The 18720-nt window shown below is 32.8% G+C and overlaps 1 protein-coding gene across 1 annotated transcript in view; it reads right to left on the bottom strand.

Annotated features, from left to right (window-relative positions):
• Positions 1–18720, bottom strand: part of MSH4 (mutS homolog 4) — a 67810-nt gene that overhangs the window by 22749 nt on the left and 26341 nt on the right. Inside the window, exons 7-9 of the mRNA XM_006919333.3 lie at positions 17852–18024; positions 15058–15125; positions 1569–1643 (exon numbers count right to left, since the gene is read on the bottom strand). Of these exons, the coding sequence (XP_006919395.1) occupies positions 1569–1643; positions 15058–15125; positions 17852–18024 (316 nt within the window). The remainder of the gene's footprint in view (positions 1–1568; positions 1644–15057; positions 15126–17851; positions 18025–18720) is intronic.

The raw sequence follows: 18720 nt of genomic DNA, 5'->3' as shown, positions 1-18720 counted from the left end.
ACTTATAATTTCTCACTGATATAAATAATGTTGCAATGATCATCATTGGGCATAAATCTTGGTTGACATTTCTTGATAGTTCTTTCAGACAAATTTCTAGAAGTGGTATTACAGGGTCAAAAGATATATGTTTTGAAACATTCTGTAAAGTATGTACAACTTGTACTCCTACCAGCTGTCTATGAAGTTGCCTGTCTCACTGTTCTCTCATTAGCAGTATTACATCCATCAAGGAAAAGAAAATCTTTGCATCTTTGGTAGATAAAAACTATGGTGTTAATTTTTACTTCTTTGACTGATAGTGAGGTTAAGCATTTTTTGTACTATTTATTAACCACTTTGATTTCCATTTGGGGGTCATTTCCTTATTTCCACTGGCATTCCAGTATTTTCTTAGGAAATTTTATGAGTCATGATGACAAAAATCAATATTTTGTCTGTTATTTGCCATAAATTTTTCCTAAATTTCTTTGGCTTTTACACTGCCTTTGATATACCAAAGTTTGAAATTTGTGTTTCATCAAATCTATTAATTTAGGGAGGAGATTTATTACTACAATTCTTTTATTCTAAGAAAGATGACAATACTTTTGAAATCTTTGCCAAATTGCTTTTATTATATAAATGTGTGTGTATATATATATTTGAATAAATGCTATAAAAACTCTTCCGCATTTTTCATTATTTTTTCTTTTAACAAAAAGCAGTTTTTTGTCACTTTAATTTTAAAAATTTGTACAGGATAGTACTTAAAAGTTAATAAGGAAATTGCCATTTTGTGACCATCAGAGTAACAGTTACTCCAGGTAATACTTGCCAATGAACACTAAATCAATGAAAATTTAATGAGAAACAGGATATTTACACAGTCTCAAAGCATCTTTCCATAGATTACTTATATTTTTAAAGAAAAGAAACTGATCAAAGTTATTATCACCAAGCACAAGGAAATGACATCATAAGATACAACACTGCTCATACAGTATTATGGCCAAATATGCATTAATTGAATTTGACCATGAGGAAACAAACAATCACACAAACTGAAGAATATCCTATATAATAACTGAACCTTACTCTTCAAAATGTCAACACCATGAGAAACAAAGAAAAGTTGAGAAACTTTTCAGTCTAAAGGAGTAAAAAGAAACATGACATTGAATATAACGCATAGTCCTGGACTAGACCCTGTATCAAGAAAAAACAAATCCATAAAAAACATTATTAGAATAATTTTAAAAATTGAATATGGGCTATACATTATATAACAGTAAGAAGTATACTAAATACCCTAAATTTTATTAATTATATTGTGGTTACATAAGAGAATATCCTTGTTCTTAGAAGATATACGCTTTAGTATTTAGGTACTACAACTTATTCTCATATGGTTCAGTAAGAATAATAGTAAGGATAATAATATGTGTGTGAAAGCTGTGCATGTAGAGAGAATATGAGAATTAATTATACTATTCTTGCAATTCTAAGTTTGAAATTTTTTCAAAACAAAAAGTTTTAAAAAACTGATGCTAGACATATTTTGTATAATACACACACATATAAATTACCTTCAGAGGATCCACAAGTTCCAAGGTATGTTTTAGGTATATTAAATTTGTTATCTTTGACTCAGCCACATTAACCTATTAACATAAAAATCCAATGTAGACACCATAAATATTTAATACAAAAGTTGGTTTTCCTCTTAAACATTTTACACTTATCATGTTCCATGTAAGTTTATATATATACCTAGCCAGGATACCAGCCTGAACATTGTTTATAAATTAGTGACCCACCGTAACACTAGTGCACTAATCTCCTGACAATGAAAAGAGTTTACTTCATTGTATCCAACTTTCACTTCTATTTCAGCCACTTAGGTATACTTTAAACCATAGTAGCAATAAGAGATACAATTCAATCCTAAGCACTAAAGAGACTAGAATTAATTGAAAAAGGCACAAAGAGTATTTGTGGATAGACAATATTTGAAAAGCAAAATCCAAACCTACCAGATAATTATAGAACAATACCAATGTCCCTTATTGGTTCCTGTTTGTGCAAGCAAAACAATTTTCATAATTCCAGTGGTCCAAATTAATTACGGTTTTTCAAAATAAAGCAACATCACCACTAAATTTTATAAATAAACTTCTTATAAATTAAATTGTAGTACTATGTCTAAAGCTAAGCAATAGTACTAAAACTGGGGAAATGAAGATGTTCTGTGGATGGACTAATTTACTAATACCGGCAAGAAGTTTTAGGATATTACTATTAAGACATAATAGTAATTGATATGGCACTGTTTCTTTTTTAAGTCTCTTAACTTTTATCCCCATTGCTTGCACAATACTTGAACTGTTCTATGACCATATGGGTCAATTAAGAAGAAGTACCAAAATGAAAGTTTTTAGTCCTATAACAAATTATCTTATGCTCTTTTATAATAAATCTCTGAAACTGGAAGATTAAAATAAATAAAATTCACCAAACAGAATAGAGCTATCATCACTATTATCAAAGGAGAACAACTTCCAAAAATAGCCAAGATACCCTTGTATAAGAAGGTGGAAAGATTAATTCTCACAAATATCAATTTGTAATAAAGTTAGAATAACTAAAAAACTGTGGTAATGGAACAAGGACAGAGAGACTGATGGAACAGAATTGAATCTAAAAATAGACCCAATTATATATGAGTACTTGATTTATGACAAAGGTTAATTGCCCAACAGTGGGGAAAAACAGTCTTTTCCATATATGGTGCCAATATAATTATGAATCTATATGAGAAAAAAAATGAAACATGGTCCGTTCCTCACACCACACACAAAAATCAATTCCAGGTGGATTGTATATCTAAACATCAAAACTAAAACAATAAAACATCTGGAATAAAAGAAAAATATCTTCGTTACCTTGGGTGTTCTAACCAGTTTTTATAAATTTCATAATTAATGACTTGACATCCATTAATCACAGAGACAAACTAATGGCCAAAGTTGTTCACATCTCCCCCATGGTCAGGCTTTTGTGAGCACACAAAAATAATATTACAAGCCCTCCAACCACAAACCCCAACATCTCTGTTTTGCTTCCTCCCCAAAAGGGACATTTCCACCTAACAACTTACCACTACTGTAATAATACAAGCTTTTGCAATGTTCTCCGTTCACTCCTTTTGATTCCTGACCAACCCTAGTACTTTCCCATGTGACCCTGTGTGGCATGTTCCCTCCTCTTGGGAACTGCAAGTAATAAAAATCTTCTTTTAATGGCATTAGCCTCTTCATGTTGTCACTCAGTCACCTCCATAAATTAAAATCCCATGGGTTTAATCAAGATATTGAGATAGGTAAAGACTTCTTAAGCAGGTCACAACAAACACTAACTACAAAGGAAAAAACATAAACTAGACTACATTTAAATTAAGAACTTCCATTCATCAAAAAACCACTTACTCAGGACTGGTTCTCCAAAAGCCAACTTTGAGAAACTAGAATTTGAAGGCAAATAATTTATTTCAAAAGTAATTCTAGTAAGTACAGGCAAGAGAGTGGGGAAGAAATAAAGAAAGGGAAGGATAGCAATACAGGATGCACTGATGGTCTGGTTACTGCTGTATAATGCTATGGCTCAATTCTGCTGGAGACCCATCAGAGATGGCATAGACTAAGCTTCAGAAGCTATTTCTGCAGGTAAGAAAAAGTAGGATATTTATTCATCTACTCCTATTCAGTATTTGTTAAGACCTTTTGCCAGAGCAACAATTGTAGTCTCTCTTATGGCCAGAGAAAGTCTTCGGGCAGTGAGCTTTTCAGCTGCTTGTAATAAGAAGTCATCCTTATACAAAAGTGAATGCCAAGGGGATGTGGATGGCACACCAACAGCATCTACTCCACAATATTAAGTGAAAAAGCAAACTACAAAGTGGGAAAAGATATCTGCAACACACAGAACCAATAAAGGGCTCAAATCTAAAATATAAAAAGCTCTACAAATCACAAAAGAAGACAAATGACCCAGAAGAAAAATGGGCAGGAGACTTGAACAAGACTTTCACAAAAGAAGGTATTCAAATAGTCTCTCTCTATATGAAAGGATGTTTATTCACATTAACAGGAAAATGCAAATTAAAACCATAATGAAATGTCATTATTTATCAACCATTATGGCTGAAATTTTTAACCTGACAATATCAGGTTTGGGGAAAGAACAATGAAAATTTTCATAGACTGCCGATGAGAATCTAAATTGATACAATGACTGCGAAAAACATTTTGGCAAATATTTTGTCATTACCTACTGAAGTTAAAAATAGGCATACTCCATGACTCAGAAATTTCACATGCACCCAATAAAAATGTATACTCAACTGAATTAAGAAACAGGTATAAGATTGCTCATCTGCATTATTTATAATTGCCAAAAACTGTCAACAACTCAGAAGTCAAACAGTGAAATGAATAATGGCATATTAATACAATGGAATATTATAATGCGATGGAAATAACTGAGCTACAGCTACATGCAACAATATGATTAAATTCCACAAACATAATATTAACTAAAAGAATTCAGATGTAAAAAAATACAAACTAAATAATTCTTTATGTGTAACGTTTTTAAAAGAACAAGTGAAATTAAATTATGAAGGAAAACAAGAAAGTTATTACTACAAAGTGAGGGTTTTTTTTGGAGGGAGGTAGACAATAATGACAGGAAGGAGCAGAACGGGAGTTTGGGAAGTAATGGCAATATCTATTTCTTTACCTTGGTGGTGATTACATGGAGGTTCACTCTGATAAATCAATGAGCACTGCATTTCTGTTTTGTGGTGTTTTCCGTATGCATGTCTCTCACTACTTTTTAAATAGGTCTAAAAATGGTAATATAGAGAAAGGTAGGAAGAAAAGGTTATTCTACTGAAAGATAAATTAAGAAATTATTTCATGGAAAAGAATGTGTTCAACAGTGTCAAATTTTGCTGCTCAATAAAATATGATGAGTACTGCCATTAACTACAAGCCTTAGCAATGTGGAGCTCATCAGTGGCCTTTGACAAGAGTAATTTTTATATAAGAGAAATGAGGGTCAAGTCCAGACTGCAATGGGTTTAAGAGAGAAAAGGAGAGTAATTAGAGGTATCAATTACAGGTAATTCAAGGAATGTTGCTGTAAAGAGAAAGAGAAATAGGAAAGAAGTAGAAGAGGAAGTAAAATAAAGCAAATTTTTTTTTTATTTTAATGAGTCATAAGAGCATGTTTGTATGCTGATGAGAAAAAACAAACAAGTAAAAATGGGGGAAAATGAAAGACATAAGACAGGAAAAATTCTAAAATACTGTTCCATGAAGAGGTAATAAGTCATGGAATCTAAAACACAAGTAAAAGGGTTAGCTTTAGGCAGAAGGACACACAGGCAGTTTATCCATAGTAATGATAGAAGACACAATATATGCTAAGTGTTAATAAATGCAGTCAAAGGAGCTTATAGAAGTTCTCTTCTGATCTCTTCACTCAGTGAAGAAGGAAGCGAGGTAATCATCAGCTAAGAATAGTGCAGGGGAAGGAACTAGTATTAAGGTAAATAACACAAATTCCTATAACATAATCCTCCCTCCTCTAATCTCAAAGATTTAATAACAATATCTTATTTTTTTGTTCACACAAAGTCCAGTGTGGCTCTGATTATGTAGATGGGCAATCTTCGACAAGCGTCATTTAAAGACCCAGGTTCCTTCTATCTTGTGGCCTCACCATTCCTCTGCTGGATCCTATGCATCTATCTAGAAGAGGCAGAAGCGGCAAATTCTCTATGGATAAGGCCTAAGGTAGCATTTTTCACTTCTACTCATGTTCCACTAGACAAAACTCAGTCACTTCTTCTGGGAGGGAGTCTGAGAAACATAGTCTAGCTGTATACCCAAAAGATAGAGGAAACAGATCTCATAATCACTCCCAGAGAGGAGCTGAAAGTTGAAGGGGAGAGAAAATGAACTGAAATAGTTTTTCAGAGCATGAAAAAGCAAATGGGCAAGGACAACATAGAATGACTGCTGGACAGTCTTAAGGGCCCTCTAACAATATTAGAGTCGAACTGGTGATTTTTAGGGAGAATGATCTGAGTACACACCTTTAAACTCTACAGGAGGAGGAATGTAAAGAGAGCTACCACTTAAGAAGTCTGCAAAACAGAAGTCATACCAGAAGATACAAGTTTCAGTTTGAGGAACAAGGTAAAGAATAAAAGAGATTTTGCCCATAACCAACCTTGAGTGCAAGTGGGGAGCATGAAAGGGTATCATGGGATGGATAAGGGTAGAAATAAAGACAGAAAACTGATGTACAGAGACATATGAGGAATAATTTAGGAGTACTACTAGGCTTCTTGTGGTGATTTACATGAATAGGTATAGGGTCAAGAAGAGATTATTTCTGATGGTTCAAAAGCAAATAGTGATTCATACAAACATTGGTTCACACAAACCATTTTAAGTAAAAGTTGGTAGGAGGATGGTCTTGACAGAAGCAGGAAAAATTCCAAGACTCCAGATGACTCTGATAGAGATGGAATTTTATAAAGAAATTGTCTTACTCTGAAGACATGTGAACGATCACTTAACTCCTATCCATTAGTCTGTACAACAGACTGGGAGAAAATTTTGGCCCATCAGCAGACATTTGGAATGCCTGAAGAAATTTTTCGTTGTTAAAATTGGGGAGACCCTACTGGAGTCTTGTGGGTAGACACCAAGAATGTTACTAAGCATCCTACAATGCACAGGGCAGTAAAAGAATTATCCAGACCCAAATGTCAGTAGTGCCAAGGTTGAGAAATCCTGCTGTAGAGAAGCTGTCTTATTACAAGCATACGAGCACACTCTTAACCTCTTATATCCCTGGTAATTGTCTCTCAATTTTTCTTTCCGTCTCCAACCTTTCCCTTCCTTGCTAGCTTTGAAGAAGTAAACTGCTATGAATCCTACAGTTGCAAGGAACTAAATAAGCAGAGAGGAAAATCCTTCCATAGCTGAACACTCCAGATGAGAATCCAGCCCTGGATAACACCTTAACTGTAGCTTGTGAGACTCTAAGCACAGGACCAAGCTAAGATGTGCATACATTTCTGACTCATAGAAACTATAAGCTAATAAATATGTGTAGTTTTAAGTTGCTATGGTAATTTTTATTGTGGTAATTTGTTATACAGCAATAAAAAAATACAGAGTCTCTTTACAGTTTGCTTCTTCAAAGCCAGCAAAAGAGAGGGTATCTCCATGAAGAATTGGATGACATTTCTCTACTGGCCTTATACATTTCTGCATATCTTGTGAGCAAAGGCCCTGGCTGTCTTTGTTCTGCACAGTCTTTTCAAGGATCTTTGTACAGTGAATAACCTTGAAAGATATAGTGCATCTTTCTAGAGCAAGGGACAGTTTTGCTTATAGTCCTGGAAGATAAAAATAGTGTTTTCTTTCAGAACAGCAGGAGGTACGCTTACTTCCCATTAGACAAAATTCAAATTCCCTAAGCTCAGCATTCTCTTTTGCAACATTATGCATGGTTAAGTGTCAATCACCTGGCCCTTTTCACATCACCCTAGAGGAAATGGAGCTTTGGGAGAACACTGAAAAAAAATGCTGATACTCTGGTTACTGCTATTGCTATGAGTACTAAAGTCCTTTCTCTCTGATCTAGGAGTCTCAGATCTCAGCATATAGGAAACTGTGTCAGGCTAACCTGTTGGCTTACAGGTAGGGTAGAATATCAGATCTCTTATAGTCCTTGATAATACTATGCCATAACTACTTTTTTTTTAAACCTAATCTAACATTGGTTTATAAATTCCTTTGGCTTAGAAACTTACTTTTTATAATATCTCTAGCATGTTTGCTGCTTGGTAAAATAAATCATTTGTCGAATGAATGAAAAAAGGAGCCCACGTATTACAAATATTCTATATGGCAGTCTGAAATCAATTGAAAAAAATGAAAAGTTATTCAAAGTAAAGCAAAGAAAGATGAGTAAAAACTTGAAAACTTTTGTTTAACATCGACATTTTCAAATGTTGGAGAAAGAATTTTGGACTTTTATAATGAAAAACACAAACATTCTTAATACAACACATTAAATAGTAAGGTCATAAATATTCTATAGAAAGAAGATATTTAGGCTAATAATTCAAATAAGAAATTTAAGCATTATTCTCAGTAAATATTTGTAATCAGAAAACTGCATTTTCTAAAATCAATAGTCTTAAGGAGAAAAAAAAATTAGAACTTATCTTAGGCAACCAAATCCACACTGAAAATTTTCAGAGAACATTTAATTCATTCAGAAGTTTAAGATAAAGCATATAATTCAGCCCACAGAACATTTAGTTCATTCACAAGTTTTTGCAAATCATGCAATTTAATCAGCACAGGTCTGAACTAATTAAGTAAATACTGTGTTTAATTAAAAGATATGTACTTATATTAAATGAAGAAAAGAGCCTCATTTAGAATATATCTCCAGATGTTTAAGAAAACATCAACTGAGAAGTACTATAAGGAATATTGAAATTCATGTATCATGTAGGAAGTCAATATACTGCTTAGTTTCCTTAAAAGTTAGTAAATCTCATCTGAAAAGTATTTTTAAAAAGCCTCCACAAAGAACAAATGTGATTAGGAAAAGATTTACAACTATGACTAATCCTCCACAAACTAAAAAGGATGAAACGTAACACTTACCCTTAAAAACCTTATGGAGCTTGTTACAGATTGCCTTTTCCAGACAGGAAAAAGATTCCAGATTCTCAATTATGGAATTACCTTAAAACTCGCCCAGAGGACTCTCCTAAAATCTCATAGTCAAATTGATTACAGAAGCTGACTGTTTAATCACATATATTTCTCAAAAAGCTAGTTGGCCAAACAGATATTCCTCTAATATAACCAGAAATGGTGTAATGCAAACATATATATGTTACTAATTCCTGTAGCTAGTACACTAAGATATTAAGCTGTGTGACCGTATAACACTACAGATTATATAAACTGAAAACAAAGAGATTGCTCTTAGGTATAATCTGATGATTAATTCTTTCTTATAATAAAATTGAAACAAAATCTTTTGATATGTGTCCCCTCAAAAAGCTATGTTGAAGTCTAAACACTTAGTACCTCAAAATATGATCATATTTGGAAACAGGTAATTAATTAAGATGATGTCATATTGTAGTAGGGTGGGGTCCTAATTCAATATGGCTGGTGTTATATAAAAAAAGTCATGTGAAGACACAGACATACAGGGAGGCCACTAAGTGACAAGAAAGGGAAAGATTGAAGTTATGCAGCAGCAAGCCAAGGAACACCAAAGATTGCAAAAAAAAATACCAAAAGCTGGGAAGAAGCAAGAAAGGATTCCCCACAATATGATGTATTATTGAATTGTACACTTGAAACCTATATAATTTTATTAACCAATGTCACACCAATAAAGTTAATTTAAAAGAGAGAAAGAGAGAGAGAGAGAGAGAGAAAGGATTCCCCTATAGGTCTTAGAGCATATTCTTGCCAATATCTTGATTTTAGAGTTCTAGCCTCCAGAATGATAATAAATACCTGTTGTTTTAAGTCACACAGTATGCAGTATTTTGTTTCAGCAGCCCTAGGGAATTAATACACATACTAACTATCAGTATAGAGTAGCCATTTCCTGTTCCTACATTGCATTTTTCTGTGTAAAACATATCACTCATAAGTTAAACTGTTCCTTAAGTTATTTATTTCTCATTTGAAAATATCCAAAGCATTGGCATTTGGCAAAAGGTCATAAAGACTAGCTATAGTGCTTTGTGTGTTTATATTCCTTATCGATCATTCATTTTTAAGTCTCTGAAAATCCTAAAATAGTTCATGCCTCCAAAAACACTGCTAAACAAATACAAAGTAAAAAAGGTTAGCAACACATGCTAGCAAGAACGCATCCAAAAGTAAATTGAAGAACCCTTCGTATGTATTAAAAAATAACTTTATTTTAGTATGAACATTGCAATTTAATATTAGTTGTCAAGGTCCAAGTAGGAAAATCAGAGCACCCCTGGTACAGGGGAAGCAAAGCCAGAACAGGGTGAGGATAAAGAGGTGGCACAGCACAAGAGGATAAGGAGGGCACCATACTGGAGGACTGCCCAGCACAGAGTACATCAGCCTGAACAAGGTCAGGAAGGTATCCAAGCAAGGGGAGAGGGGGCAGCTTGGCATAGGTTTTGGTATTCAAATAGGCTAAGGAAAGTCTCTATAGGAGGGCAGCTTAATGCAGGGTGTCAGAGATCGAGAAAGGTGAGAAAGATTTCTGCATAGGAGGGTGGTTTGGCAAGGAGTACTGGAGCCCTGGACGAGTGAGGATGGCAACTGCATAAGAAGAGAGTGGTAGTAGTCAGAGGTTGGTCACATACAGAAGGATGGGTCAAATATGTTCATATATAAGGATAATGGGAGTGAGGTTTGTCATTGTCAGAGAAAGGAGTTACAATCACAGAAAGGGAAAAAATTAATACAAACCCTGGGATATTGGATTGAAATTGGAGGTATTCAAGTGAACTCATTGTTTCCAATTGTATAGATGGATTCAAAAATATAGAAGTAAATGCACATATATTTACGCATGTGTTCATTTCCATACTTATTTTCTAGCCTTGAGAGCAGTGATACCCCAGTATCAAAGAGTGTATGTAGTAAACAAATCTTCATTTCTAAACACCATACCCCACCAAAATGAACTAGGACTCCTGGGAGAAATAGCTGTTTCTAAGGTTGGAGCAGGGAATGTACAAGAAAAGACTGTTCATTTTCTTGAGCCAGAAGATAATGAAGTGCTCAAAGAAAGATGGGTGTCTTTCCAAAGGAAATAGAGACCAAATTAAATGAGGCTTGCATTGGTCAAATCTAAGACAATTTGAGAATAAAAATCAATATTGATAGTAAAGGATTATAAGCAATTGAATAAAATATGAAAACATGAGTCTACAGAGACTAAGTAAATTGAAAGTTTGCTAAGGAACAGGATATTTACATGGTTTCAAAGTACCTCCACATAGAATAATTATTAGTTACATAAAGAAAATAGTAATTCTACAGTGGAGAGGCCTGGTGGATACCACCTCAAACAAGGGGACAAAGTTAATATCATCATAATGAGATATTTAAAACCATGTGTCATCTGATCAGATGCAATGAAAAGAACACAGCCTCACTTCTGTGATATTCCTGCAAAAGTTACCTGAATCTAATGACAAGGAAACATCAAACACAAATTGTAAGAAAATAACAGACCTGATATTTTCAAGTGTCAAGGTCATGAAATAATTTTCCTTCAGAATTTATTTTTCATTTTATTGAGGTATAATTGACATATAAAATTGTAATATATTTAAAGTACAAATATTTACATTTTTGGTAAGAATACTTAATTAAGTTCTCTTAGTAAATTTTAATTTTACAATACAGTGTTATTAACTATAGTCACCATGTTTTATATTGGATCTTCAGATCTTATTCATGTTATAGTTGAAAGTTTATAACCTTTCACCAACCTCTCCCTATTTCCCCCATCCACTCATCCCTTAGCAACCACTTTTCCACTCTGTTTCTATGAGTTTGTACTGGTTTTTTTTGTTGTTGTTTTTTTTTTTGTTTTTTTGTTTTTTTTGTTTTTTTTAGATTTCACATATAAATGATACCATGCAGTATTTGTCTTCTTCTTCTGGCTTATTTCATTTGGTATAATACCCTCAAGGTCAATCCACATTATTGTAAATGGCAGATTTCCGTCTTTCTCATGGCTGCAAAATATTCATGTATATATTTTTCCACATCTTTATCTATTCATCCACTTTCAAACACTTCAGTTGTTTCCATATCTTGGCTATTGTAAATAATGCTGCAATGAACATAGGAATACAGATCTCTCTTCGCAATTCTGTTTACATTAAATTGGATATATACCCATAAGTGGGATTGCTGGATCATACAGTAGTTCTATTTTTAATTTTTGGAGGCATCTCCACACTGTTTTCTACAGTGACTGCACCAATTTACATTTCTACCAACAATTCACAAGGGTTCCCTTTTCTCCCATTCTTGCCAACACTTGCCATCGTTTGCCTTTTTGGTAGAGAAGAACCATACTAACAGGTGTGAGGTGCTATCTCACTGTGGTTTTGATTTGCATGTCCCTGATGATTACTGATGCTGAATGTCTTTACAAGTACCTGTATGTCTTCTTTGGAAAAATATCTATTCAGTTTCTCTGACAATTTGTTAATCTGATTGATTTTTGCTCTTGAGTTGTATGATCCTTCATATATTTTGAATATTAACTCCATATCAGATATATGATTTGCAAATATTTCCTCCAATTCTGTAGTTGACTTTTCTTTTTGTTGATTATTTTTTTTTCTGTGCAGAAGCTTTTTAGTTTGGTGTAGTCCCACTAGTTTATTTTTTCTTTTGTTGCCATTATTGTAAGATTCTTATACTATTATGTGAAGTGATATAATATCATTTGAAGGTGGACTGAATTTGGCTAAAGATGTATTCTATAAACCCTAAAGCAACCATTAAAATAACAAAATAATGAATCCTATCTAATAAATCAACGGACATAAAATGAAATCATAAACAAAATAATTAATACAAAAGAAGGCAGAAAAAAAGAAAAGGAGCAAATAGATGAGATAAATGAAAAAAAAGGACCATAATGGCAAATTTCAATGGAAAAGTATCAATAATATTAAGTGTAACTGGAATAAATATCCCAATTAAAGGTAAGATATTCTCCGATTATACACAAAACAGCAAGACCCAAATATGTGTTGACTATAGAAATCCACATTAAATATAAAAGACTCAAATAAATTAAAAGCATAAGAATGGTAAAGACAGACCATGCTAACACATATCAAAAGAAAGCTGGAGTGGCTATATTAATATTATCACACAATAGATTTCGGAGAAAAAATATTACTAGGGAAAAAGAGAGTCGTTTTATAAAAATAAAGGGGTCGATTCATCAAGAGCACATAGCAATCTTATATGTTTATATACCCAATAACGAAACTTTGACAAAAACTGATAGGACTTCGAGGAAAAATGGATAAATCTACAATTATAGCTGAAGATATCAACACCCCTCTCTCAGTAACTGATAGAACAAATAGACCAAAAAACCAATAAGGATACAGAAGACTCAAAGAACACTATTGATCAACTTGAACTGACATTTATAAAATATTATATCTAACAACAGCAAAATACACATTGTTTTCAAGTACATGTGGAACATTTACCGAGACAGATCATATTCTGGACCATAAAAACAAGTGTCAATAAAGTTAAAAGGATCCATATTATACAATATATTTCTCTGACCACTATGGAATTAAATTAGAAATTAATAATAGAAAGATACCTTGAAAGTTCTCAAATACTGGAAACTAATAACACAATTCTAAATAACTAATATGTTAAAGAAATCAAAAAGGAAATTAGCAAGTATCTTTAACTTTTTTGAATTAAAAAAATGCAACATCAAATATTGTGAAATATAGCAAAAGCATTACTTGGAGGGAAATTTATAGTACTAAATGTCTATATTAGAAAAGAAAAAAGTCAAATTAATTACCTCAGCTTCTACCTTCGTAACCTCAAAAAAAAAAAAAAAAGCAAACTAAGCACAGAATAAGCAGAAGGAAATAAAACTGACAATTAAATGGAGAACAAGAAAAAAGAGGGAAATCAGTGAAAGCAAAAGCTGGTTTCTTGAGAAGACCAATAAAATTGATAACCACTAGCTAGACTAAGAAAAAAAAAAGAGAATATTCAAGTTACCAACATTAAGAATGAGAGAAGTACATCACTGCAAACTTTACGGATATAAAAAGGATAATAAGGAAATTATTATGAATAATGTCATGCCAATAAATTTGACAGGTTAGGTGAAATGGCAAATTTTTTGAAAGGCGCAATCTGTCAAAGCTCATTCAGAAGAATGGCATCATAACAATTTAAGAAGTGGAACTTATAGTCAAAAATCTTCCCACAAAGAAAATTCCAGGTCATATGACTTTATTTGTGAATTCTCTTCATTATATAAGAAATAGTACCAGATCTTTATAATCTCTACCAGAAAACTGAAGATGAGGAAATACTTCCAAATTCATTTTATGAAACCAACTAATTTTGTTCCAGACATCAGTTGTTTTAGGTTACCTCCCATTTGTACATATTGAATTATAAGGTGTTTCAATAATTAAAAAAAAAACTTCCAACAGACAAAACTTTTCTATCTAATGATGTTTATATTTTAAATGAACCTTAAGAGTGTTATTACTACAATATGGAAAGACTTCCCAAACATAGATTAGCCTGCAATGGATTTCCAAAGTAATCCAATCTTAAATCAAATTTACTGATGTACAAGGACTTCTTTCCTTTCTAAGCATATGAGCAAAATTATATATGATTTCATTAAATATTTTTCTATTCATCCTAAACAGGAGAATGAAAAGCATCTATTACTTTCTTTGAAAGATGTGCCTACAAGCACTAAATATTTAAATAAAAAAATACCCAAAGATGATGTTTCATTCTTAAAGGTTAAGCATATTTGAAGACTAATCAAACTTCACATAAAGATCACTTTTAAGAAGCACCTATAATCTTTGGATCTAACATAATTTTTATCTAGTTATTTATTAAGTAAATTATAATCTAAGTTTTTTTGAAAATTATATATAAACTCTTTAAGTAAATATTTGGTTAATAAAAATACACCAATTCCTCAAGAAAGAAAATTTTAATTTTACTATAACATAAAAGATAACATAAAAGATACACTGGGGGAAAATTTTGCTTTAAGATGGCACTAAAAATCTAGATATTAAATAATAATGAAGTGGTTTACCAAAACATTTTTATATTTTTCAATTGTTACATCACATTAAGACAAGTTATATCACAATGTATAATAATATAACATATAATCTATATATAAACATACCGTGTCTTGCTTTGGAATTTGGATTAAAACAGAAAGAAGCTGCTCTGTATCAAGAAATCTTGATATAACTGAAACAAAAAATATGAATATTTAAAAATTTGTTACAATAAAAAATAAAATAAAACTCTGTTACAGTTTAAAAACACAGATTATGTAAAATATCCTCAAATAATAAAATAGAACACTTCTACCTGTAAATATTACTTGCTTTAATTCTTTATCTATCTAACATGTGCCAGGAATAAAGCAATAAATCCTAATTTTTTTTTTTTTTTACTTTTGATTATTCACAATCTGTCTTCAAAATTTGACATTGTTGATTACTCCTTCCTTCTTGAAACTACTTCTCTGGCTTTTAGATGTTGCTTGTCATAATTTTCTTCCCACATTTTTGATCTCTGACTTTCATTCCTGATGCTTAAAAAATTAGGTTAAAAGTATAGTTCAACAACTACCATGTAACCTCTTAGAAGTTATGTAAGTTCTCTGAACTTTAGATGTCCTCATCTTTTAAATGTGGACAATGACATCTACCTCCTAGGATTGTTGAGGATTAGGTGAGATAATATGTGTAAAGTACCTTGCACATAGCAGAGCTGTTATTTTACTCTTCCTAACTCATTTCCAGTTTAAGGTATTCTATTAAAGTAAATTTATAAATAATTATAACCTATCCCTTTTAAATATTCCCAGGTTTTGTTTTTTGTTTTTGTTTTGTTTGTTTGTTTTTTAACTTTAACCATTTAACATGCAGGTCTTTTTAAGAGTGCACTCTTTTCCCCATTCTTAAAATACAGTAAACTACAGTAACTATTTCTTAATGACTCATGGTTATTATTACTGTAACACATGACCTCGAAAGTTTTTATGTAGACTTATTGATACTCTACATAAAGTGGTCTGACCTATTACCCTCAAAAATTTTTTATGTCACTTGCTTCCTATTGAAACTGCTAAGTATCTTCTGATAGCTTTCAGTTTGCCTACTTCTAAAATTGTGTCCTTTTCTAATCTGCAGCTACTACAGTAAATTTTCTTAAAACTGTTTTAACAATTAGAGTAAGGAGGCTGAGTATACTACTGTTATACTGTTCCATATGACATAATACTATTATGACATTTTACATGTGATTATAATGTCAGACTCTCTTAAAGTCTTCACTTCAGTCTTTCTCTTTTTCAGTCTCTTCCTTCTTCCTTCCTCAAATCTAACAACCAGAATGTTTCAAAAATAAGGATTTGATCATATTACTCTCATGGTTTAGAACTGTCATCTCCCTATTTCTTGCACGATAAAATTCAAATTTCTTAGCATTATATAAAAGCTCTTCATAAGCTAGCCCCAATGCTCATTTCCTGCCATTCTCTAAAGTTTTAAGTCATAAATAACTATTGTTCATGCCTTAAATGCAGCAAGCTCTTTTATACCAACATAAGTGTAACTGCAGAAGCTTATGTTAACTCTAGGTTTCCTAAGTTCCCAGAAAAACAAGTGTACCCTAAAAAGGAATGACTCTTCAACATCATAGCTGATGGCACTTATACCTGATCTTTATCCCTACCACATCTAAAAAATATTTTCGTTATCCCTATGTGCATCAACATACTTTGCATAGGTATATTCCCTTTTTCTTGAATATCATTTCTAGGATTCTCCTGTTGTCAAAATCCTACTCATTCCCTTAAGACAGAACTGAAATATTATCTGTGACTTCTACCTGAATTCTATCCTTATCCCACTTCCCTCCTCTGTGTTCCCATAAATACTCAATTACTGACGCATTTACCACACTATGGCATACTGAGTTATGTTTCTCTAACATAAATGTAAGTTCATTGAGGACATAAACGTATAGCTTAATCTTTCTCATCTTTTTATCCCTAATATCTACAAATTGCCTACAATAAAGTAAGTACTGAGTTTTTTTTTTAAATGAGGTTTGGATTCTCATTTTAATAAACTCTTAAAACTGTTGTATTTCTGCTCCTCTACTTTTTAATGCTAAGATAAATTATAAACTGTCAAAATACAGAAAACATAGAAATGGTTGGGCTTGATTAACATTACATGATTAAATGACTTTTTCTATTCCTGGCATTTATGTATCATACAGAATGCCAGGTAAAGGTAGGCCAACAAAATGTTGCTGTGAACAACAAGAAAAGGGTTACCAGTTAAAAATGGCCCCCTTTTACCTTTTACAAAGTCTCACAAAATATACTGGAATATACAAAAAAAGTGCCTGTATTCAACACTGAAAATGCAAAGTCACAGTTAATATAATGTCAGAATTTTGAAGGAATTATACTAATTAAAAGGTATTTGGAATTGGACTCAGGAAAAACTGTTCAGGCTGTAAATGCCTTCTCGATTTCATATGCTACTTCAGTCTCCACAACTGGAACACCAGGAGGGGTGGAAGGAGAATGGGGGTATGGAAAGCAAACGAACCTGCTAGAAACCAGTAGCTGGACTAGGAACAATGCATATAAATTGTCTTTCCACCTATAGGCTTAAGAAGAAAATTGCACTGCCATGCCAGTGAACAAATAGCCAGGTGCCAAGGGCAATTCTCTTACCTCATGTTATGGTTTGGATTGCATCCTCCAGTAAGGTATTTTGAAGTCCTAAACCCCAGGGCCTGTAAATGTGACCTTATTTGGAAACTGGATCTTTGCAGATATAATCAAGTTAAGATAAAGTCATTAGGGTGGGCCTTAATCTGACTTATAAGAAGACGATGCATTTTTTTCTAATAGTCTATATTTATTAAATTAGATGATATTCATTTACCTGACTGAAGTCCAAAAAAGAGTTCCTCATCTTGAAGTAGTTCTTGAACACAATCTAATCTCATGTTAATAGTTTCAATATCAACTAGAGGTTCTAATATATTAGAACGAAGTCTTCTGCTCCCTCCAGGAGTCTTAGTATAATTTAGAATACCAAAGAGAGTGTGATTATTCCTTAAAAAACACAAGTCAAAACAATTTCACCAAATATACAAAGGAAAAATTCAAGGAAATTGCCATTTACTTCATAGTTAAATAATACTATAATCTACAGTAGTGATTCTCAAACTTTAATGTGCACACAAATAATGGGAGTATTCTGATTCAGTAAGCCTAGGACAAGGCCTGAGAATCTACATTTTGAGTAAGCCTCCAAGTATGCTGTCAGTCAAAGAACGACACTTTGATTAACAAGTATCAACAGTATTTTCTTATATTTAACAATTTTTTTCATAGGTCATGTACAAGATTCAGACTAATATAAAATGTTCTAGTCCATGGCATTCCATCAGTAATAGCAAGAGATCAATAATAATTGATATAATACAGATATAAAAATTTTTCCTGTGTTAGAAAAATATGAAAGCAGGTTGGCTCCATAGTGTAGTGGTTAGCACGTCTGCTTTACATGCAGAAGGTCTTGGGTTCATGCCCCAGGTGGAGCCACGGACCGTTCCTGGGTGCACCAGGCCCCAGGTATGCCAGGCTCCCCAAGTGCGCCCGGGGCACCAGGCCCCAGGTGCACGCTGCAAGCATGTGGGAGAAGATGCCCCGCTTTCAGAGATCCAGTTCTTAAGGGGAAATGGCAATATCCATAAGTCATGGGTGGAAGTTGGGGGCAGGGGAATTAAAGAGGGGAAGAAAAAGAAA

Source organism: Pteropus alecto, unplaced genomic scaffold, assembly GCF_000325575.1.
Source record: "Pteropus alecto unplaced genomic scaffold, ASM32557v1 scaffold25, whole genome shotgun sequence".
Lineage (NCBI taxonomy): Eukaryota > Metazoa > Chordata > Mammalia > Chiroptera > Pteropodidae > Pteropus > Pteropus alecto.
This window is presented reverse-complemented; position numbering and strand designations above follow the sequence as displayed.